General features: G+C 54.0%; 1 protein-coding gene across 2 annotated transcripts in view; it reads left to right on the top strand.

Moving 5' to 3' along the window:
* The first annotated feature begins 2,225 nt into the window (after positions 1–2,225).
* Positions 2,226–7,729, top strand: part of Ncan (neurocan) — a 25,712-nt gene continuing 20,208 nt past the window's right edge. For both annotated transcript variants that reach the window (XM_055618682.1, XM_055618681.1), the window contains exons 1-2: positions 2,226–2,304; positions 6,363–6,442. In XM_055618682.1, coding sequence (XP_055474657.1) covers positions 6,370–6,442 — 73 coding nt within the window. In that variant the 5' untranslated portion in view covers positions 2,226–2,304; positions 6,363–6,369. The remainder of the gene's footprint in view (positions 2,305–6,362; positions 6,443–7,729) is intronic.

Here is a 7,729-nt window from a genome sequence, read left to right on the forward strand (position 1 = left end):
TGGAGGGCAGCAAGGAACAGCCTGATGTGAGCAGCCAGTGATGCTGCCCGGAACCATGGGCAGATTCTGACCTGCTGCCACCAGGGGCCACACATCTGGGTCCAAGGCCCTGCTGCAGCAGGAGGTCCATTACCACTAAAGGCCAGGCAGTTGCCCCTGGTGTGGGCTGCCACCTGGGGACATGTTGATGTCTGAGGGCTGTGCAGAACCGGCCCCACCCTCACCTGGGCATCCTGGCATGGCAGGTGAGCTGGCCCTGAGGCTATGGGTGTGGAGGAGCTGGCTCTACCATACATGAGGGCTATATTCCCTTCAGTCCTGCCTATCTCCTCACCACAGGCAGAAGCCCTCGCCCTGAGGTCATGAGAGCAGGAGAGCTGGCCCTGCCTCTCATCAGTAGCAACACTTGGGAGAGCAGGCCCTGCCCCTCACCTGGTCAGCAACAGCAGAGCTGGCCCTGGTGGCAGGGACACAGGCGAGCTGGTCCTGAGGGCATGAGCATGGAAGAGCTGGCCCACCACTTGTCTGCTGTGCGTGACATGGGAGGGAGAGGTGCCCCCTCTTGCCCCTTGTCACCTATTGCAGGCAGGAGAGCAGGCCCTGCCCCTCACCTACTGCAGCACTATGGAGATCCTGCTGTGGATGTAGGGCTGCAGGTGAGCTGGCCCCAGCGATGTAAAAGAGGCAGAGCTGGTGGGCTGATCAGCTCAGACACCCCTCAGGCCCAGATCCAGGACTCTGAGGCGGCCCACCCCAAAATCTACCCCATCGATGAAGAGACCAGTCCTACAGATCCAAAACTGCAGGGTCTCCATGACATAGGGCAGCAACAGGATATCTGAGAGGGGTCCCAGTGAGGTTCCAGTGTCGATAGAGCAGCAGAAGCCAGAGGCCTCATGCCGGACTAACGAGTCATTGTAATGAACATTTGCAAGCAAAGAAGTGTGGACAAAAGGGTATACTGTCAACACTACAGCTTCCACAGTGAGATTTTTTCTCTGTTGGGGGGGATGGCAAGGATGGAGGGTGAGTATGAGGGGAGGGGAAGATGAGTGGGATTGGAGTGCATGATATGAAATTCACAAAGAACCAATAAAAAGTTAAAAAAAAAAAGACACAGGGCAGGCTCCACCTCTCTCTGCCCCCACTGGGGCAGAGACCCCAAACCCAGCCACCAAACCCAGCTTCTACATGGGTGCTGGGGCGAGACAAGCACTTCACCCATGAGCCCCTTCCTGACACCCACCCCCACTGCTTTTGAGGCTGTGGTCTCATGTAGCCCAGGCTGGGCTCTGATTTGTGTGAAGCTGGAGATGAACCTTGAACTCCTGATCCTCCTGACTCCCCACCCCAGCCCCTAAAATTTTGGCTTTTAAAGAACAAGAACCAAGATGTCCCACATTCTCCTGCCCAAAGTAGGAGTATCCTAAACACGTGGCCTTGTGTGCACCATTAAATGATGATAGGACAAAGTGACTGAGTGAGTGACTGAGTGAGTGAGTGAGTGAGTGAGTGAGTGAGTGAGTGACTGAGTGAGTGACTGAGTGAGGAGTGACTGAGTGAGGAGTGACTGAGTGACTGAGTGAGGGAATGAATGGAATGAACATGGCTGGGCCGCTGGAGCAGTTCTGCCGTTAGCAGAGCCAGGCTTGATGTGATGACTTAACGTTTTCTATTTTGTTATTTGTTATTTTGTGTGAGGTTGTGGAGGTCAGAGGACAAGTAGCAGGAGCCTTCTCTCCTTCCACCCGTCGGCCCCGGGGTTGGCAGCAAACCCTTTTTTATGTCACTGGCTCTCTGGTGACTCTTGGCAGCAGTGTGACCCAGCGCCTCCTCCCATGCCCATTTCTGTTCCAGGAATGGTTGACTGTCCTTGGAGTCTTGGAGAGTCCATTACCAATCTCCACTCTGCCCTTTCCCTCTGAGTGACCTTGGCAACATTCTTAACTCCCTGAGGCTCAGTTTTCCCACCTGTAAATTGGAGACGGCGGCCTGGTGAGGCAGGACGGGCTATTTAATGACCTGCTAAGCGGGCAAAGAGAATGGAGGCGGAGTCAGATGTTGCCAGCCCTCGGGCCCGTCCCGACAGACGTGAAAGGAATCTCAGGCAGGCAGCCGCCCTCCCAAACGCTGCTGGAGGCCTGGGGCTGCGCATGCGCACGGCATCCCTGTGGTCCTTTATAAGTGAGGAGGCTGCGCCTGGCGTGCTGAGCGCCAGGCGCTGGGGCTGAAGGAGCACCCGAAGCCCGGCGGCTCGTCCTTTGTGCCCGGAGCGGTGGGAATGCATCCGCGTTAAGGAGCCAGGTGTGGGGGCCTGGCAAAGAAGGGGGGCAGCAGAGAATCGGACTTGGGGAGGACTGACCAGGATGAAGGAGAAGCCCCTCTCCCAGATGGAGATGGGCAGGGAACGGTGGGGGAGGGGGAGCCAAGTTTTTTGAGGGGGGGGGCGCGGAACGCATGAGGGGCGGTCTTAGTGGTGTTGGGAATGGGATTCTTGAATGAAAAAAAACGTCTCTCCCCACCCCCCCGTGGGGAGGGTCCCTGGCTAAGGATAGTTCTCTGGATCAAGCAGGAGTCGCTGAGAGCTAGGGCTAGGGCAGGGGCACTCCGAGTTTGGAGAAAAGACAAGGGCATCCTGCGCATGACCAGGATGTCTTGGGACTGGGGACCCTGGTGTCTTAGCTGAAACACCCAGGGAATTTGAAGTGGGGCCCTCTAATTTACACATGAATGAAGGGCTGGGGTGGGGAGGTGGCTCCCAATTCTAGAGTGTGCACAGCGGAGTCTCATCTCTGGGAAGAGAAGCCAGACAGGTCTCTGTCTTCTTACTGAATCCTGAGCTAAGAAGGCGACTCAGGCGCCCATCCTCAGCGAGGGGTGGGTATCTAACAGATGCGAAGTTGGGGTGCAGTCCCTTTTCCCAGGGAGCATGCTTGGTGTCCTGGCTAATGCTGGGTGTGGGCTTCTGGTATGCCCCAAAATGGATATCCAGGACCTAGACGGACCCTGCGGAGAGACAGGGACCCCTGATGCCACGCATCAGCTCAGCTCTCCATACCCTGCTTCACACCTAGTCTGTCTGTGTGGTGCATTTTAGAACTCTGTTTGGGTGACCAGGTCTTAGAAGGGAAGGGACGGTGCACTGGGGTGTCAGAGTGACCCCCCTGCTCACACCACAGTGTGGCTTTGTTCATTCTAAGTGTGGCTGGGAGGAGGGGAGGGAGCCAGGCTGGGGCACGGCAGGGCGGGCATGGCCCAAGCTGGGCATGTGGAGATGGGGGAACACACTGAGCCACCCCAGGCTCCGGCAGTCTTTGTGGCCCTGGACATCCCCACAGGTAAACAGGGAAGGCTCTCCCCCAGCGAGCGGGGTCTTTGTGTGTCAGCAGGCCATGAGCAGAGCATGTCAGGGTCTGGGGTCTCCTGTGACTACTATAACTGCTAACAGTTAGTGTCTTTTGTTACAAAGCTGCTGGGGCCACGATGCTAGTGACAATGATGGGTCGCTCACCAAGGCCACAGCACCCGTCTGTACCTCCCAGGGCTGGTGTGGCAGCCGGTGGGAGGAGCCAGCCCTGCTGTGGATCCGTTAGGGGTTTCGGCGAGGGCTCCAGACTGTGGGTGTCTTTGTGTAGAGGTCGCACAGCCTACCCAGTGAATGCTGGCATGGGTTCCCTTTGTTAATGTCTCTGGAAGTCTGTGTGTGTGTCTCTCTTGGGGTGTGTCTTGTGAATAGGGAACGGGGACCCAGAGTATGGAGGTGCAAGGCTGAGGAGTCGCTGTAGGAGCGGCTGGCGGGGTGGAGATCCCCGGCTCGGCTTCTTTATTCCTTCACCGTGTTCCACATGTGTGCGTGTGCACACAAACCCAGTGTGAGTCTCCAGCCAGGAACCACAGTGTGTGCAAAGGCGCGTGGGTGATTGTGCGAGGCTTCTGCCAGGGACCAGAATTCTCGTGGAGCTGATGCCCCCACACCACAGGGTATAGACACAGATATACCCTTGCCCAGACACAAACCACAGATGCACGCCCAGTCACACATCCAGTGACACCAGATGACAAACGTCCAACTCTAACTCAGTGGAGACGGGTTGGGGTGGGGCTGGGAATGGGACCGGGACACAAACACACACAGGCCCATGAATGTGTCTCCCCTCTCCCTTGCAGGCTCCTCTTTGCATATACATGAGGCTAATGCATCATTCATGAGGGGGTGGGCCCAGACCTCAGCCCAAATGCTGTCACTCACCTCTGGTGGCCCAGGGAAGGAAGTATTTTAAGAGAAGGATGTGGGCGTGTGAGGGTGTGAGGGGAAGGGAGAGAAAGAGTGTTTGAGAAGGGAGGAGCGTGAGGCTGACTTTGTGTCTGTCACCATGCTGGACTACCTTTAGGTATTTTTAGGGTGTTCCCAAGGTTTTGTGTACAGAGCTGTTTTAAAAGGTGATGTATTACAAGTCCTAGTTCATTTCTTCCTGATAATTTCAGAGGGTTTGTCTGGACGGGGCTCATTTTACAGGTGGGGAAACTGAGGCAGGGAGGATAAGGCCCCTGAAGCAGAGTTGCATAGTGGGTAGAGTGTAACAGATTTTTTTTTTTTTTTGGTGGGGTAGCGGGACAGGTGTTTTCAAAACAGGGTTTTCTATGCAGGCTTGACTGTCCTGGAGCTCACTCTATACATCACATTGGCCTCAAACTAGAGACCCACCCGCCTCTGCTCCCTCTGAGCTGGGATTAATGGTGTGATGGTGTGTGCCTGGGATCTTTTTTTTAAAGACTGGATCCCATGTAGTACAAGTTGACTTTAAACTCAAAATGAAGTTTAAGGTGGCCTCAGACCCTTGACCCTTCTGCCCCATCTCCCACAGTAATGGAGATGACAGTATTTGGCTACTGTACCCAGCTGAACTCAATTATGTGGAGAGGAGTGGGGAGAGAGAACACATTTTCTGGTCTTGATCTCCCCCAAAATGGGATAGTCTCAGCCACTAGGATAACCTGCTTGGGCTTAGCGTTTCCAGAGAAAGAAACGGGAACGGCCTGGATTGGAGTTAGAGGCTGTGGATATTTATTTACAACTTTGTAGCCTGTGCTCTGCTGCGCATCCCAAAGCAAAGAGCGTGGGGTGTCTGGGGGTAAGGCAGGCTGCGGCCAGAGCCACCGCATTAGGCGTCAGAGTTCAGCACCAAGGACAGGTCCCAGCCCGGCTCTCCCCTAGTGCTCGTAGAAACCCGGAGGAGAGGTGAAGGGAGCTGCCCTCCTCGAGCCTCTAGAGACCCCACCCGCGAGGGCCTCCCCTTCTTTGATAGGCCGAAGGGCAGATTTGCACTCTGGCTTCCCCTCTCCTGTCCCCTTTGAGCTTCTGTAAGGGGCTTGAGTTAGGAGAGGGGCAAAGTTTTAGGAATCCTTGGGGAATGAATGAATGTTTTTCAGGCATGGGGTAAACCTTTTTTCACAGCAGGCACTCAATAATTGCTTACCACCCAGCAGGTGAGGCCTGGTCCCTATGGAGGGGATAGCTCCAGGCGGAGGCAGCTTCTGTGGGCTGCAGTCAGCTGGGAGAACTGGGCTTGGGAAGGGCCTGGGGACCCCCAAAAGGATGCGGACCCATTGCTTCCCTTAGGAGCTCCCATTCTGATGGTGGAAGCTAACTTGGAAAACAGGATTTCAGACTTGGCAGTGTGAAGTTTAGTGATAATATCAGCCACAGCTAGAATGTTCTCCTGCTAGCCAAGTTGCTCAAAGCATTGTCTATAAGTTGATTCATCCGTCCTTCCAGCCAGCTGTTGTCCTCATCTGACCCACAAGGAAAGGGAGGCAGAGAGAAGCTAAGCTACTTACCTGATGTCTCACAGCAAGGCAGGAGCAGGGGCAGGGGAGTTGCCGAGAAGACCGGATTGGGCTAAACCTGTGTAGATTGTCTCTACCCCTCTGGGCTGAGATGTGAGATCACAGGTCTGAGCCACCAAAACCAGCCCAGGCCTCACAGGTGCTTCGCTGGTTTTGGAGTCAGAGACTAACTAGAACTGGGGACCCCACAGGAGTGTGTCAAGATCTGGGAACAGAACCCAAGGCCTAGGTAAGCCTGGAAGGTGCTGGGACCAGAACCCAGGACCCCCTGTGCGCTTAGCAGGCATCCCAGCACTAAGCCACAGCTCAGCCTGGATTCTCTGAAGGGAGAGGCTCGGAAGAAAATCCTGCTTGGCCTCTGCTTGCCTTACTGTGTGAAACTTCAGTGACTTGCTGGTCTTTCTGAGTTCTGATTCCTAATTCTTCCTGGAGCTGTCTGGTTCCTCCATGCTGAATGTCTGTGGAGGGGAGTTTTCTGCCATGACTCACCTTCCATCTCTCTCCTTTGCTCCTAGCTCCAGTATGGGGTCCAAATCTACCTGGGCCTCAGGCCTCCTGGTGCTGTGGCTGCTGATCCTAGTGACTGGGGATCAGGGTGAGTTGGGTTTACAGGGGGCAGGAGAGGGAGTCTTTACATGCCACAGTCATAGCCATGGGTCAGCAGGAATGGATTAAGCTTTTTTCATTCCAGAACCTTTTCCTGCTGATCCTCTAGCTGGGTCTACAAAATAAAACAAGAATAGCTGAAACCAGTCTTTGAACAGTCAAAAGGGAACATGATACCTGAGAAGTTATTTTTAGTCATAACCAGCAGAGGCTGGAGGTCGCTGCCTCTCACTGTCTTTTGCTGAAATGATCTGAAGAAGAAAGGTGGGAGAGAGAGACAACAGCACAGGCGTTGATTACTGATGTCTGCCATGGCGGATCAAGGGAAGGAAGAGCTTGTGCCTCTCCTGGAGGACCTCCCCAATGGTGGTCAAGGGTCCAGACTTTATGAATTCTTTACTGAGTCTCCCTGTGGCTATAGGCAAGAATATTTATTTCTCTGATTTTCAGTTTCCCCAGTGTCCCTAAAAGAAGACAAGACATTGCCGCTGCAGATGGTTATGGGAGTTCAGCGACTTGACTGCACTGGAGGGGCATAGTGGCGCAGCCCTGTAATCCCGGCATGCGGGCAGTAGGTCAGAAGTGCAAGGTCATCCTTGGCTGTGTAGTTTGAGAGCAACCTGTGCTACTTGAGACCATGTCTGAAAACAGAAGAAAAATTAAAAAGAAGAAAAATATAGCCCACAAACACTGGGAGCCAGTGTCTGCCTGTGGCTTAGCTTTTGAGGATCAGAGAAGGGAAGTGACTTTCCCAGGGCCACACAGCAAGCCAGTGATGATGACAGTCATAGTTCACCCACATAAGAAGCCTTTTTGCAAGTCACTGTGAGTAAGGCAGAACCATGAACAGTTCTGGCCCGGGAGTCCCTTTGGTGACATTGCACGGTGCCGCAGCCTGGCCTCTCTGGCTTCCATCCCTCTGTAAAGAGAGTTAGTAAGCCGGGCTGTGGTGGTGCATGCCTTTAATCCCAGCACTCAGGAGGCAGACAGGAGATCTTTGTGAGTTCAAGGCCAGCCTGGTCTACAGAGTAATTCTAGGACATCCAGGGCTACACAGAGAAACCCTGTCTCAGGAAAAAAATAATAAAGTGAAGCCGAGTATGGTGTTGAACTCCTTGAATCCCAGCACTCGGGAGGCAGAGGCAAGAAGATCTCTGTGAGTTTGAGGCCAGCCTGGCCTATGTAGTGAGTTCCAGGCCAACCAGGGCTACATAGTGAGACATTGTCTCAGAAAGAAAGAAAGAAAGAAAGAAAGAAAGAAAGAAAGAAAGAAAGA

Source organism: Psammomys obesus, unplaced genomic scaffold (genome assembly GCF_907164565.1).
Source record: "Psammomys obesus unplaced genomic scaffold, mPsaObe1.curated_primary_1811, whole genome shotgun sequence".
In the NCBI taxonomy this organism is placed as follows: Eukaryota; Metazoa; Chordata; class Mammalia; order Rodentia; family Muridae; genus Psammomys; species Psammomys obesus.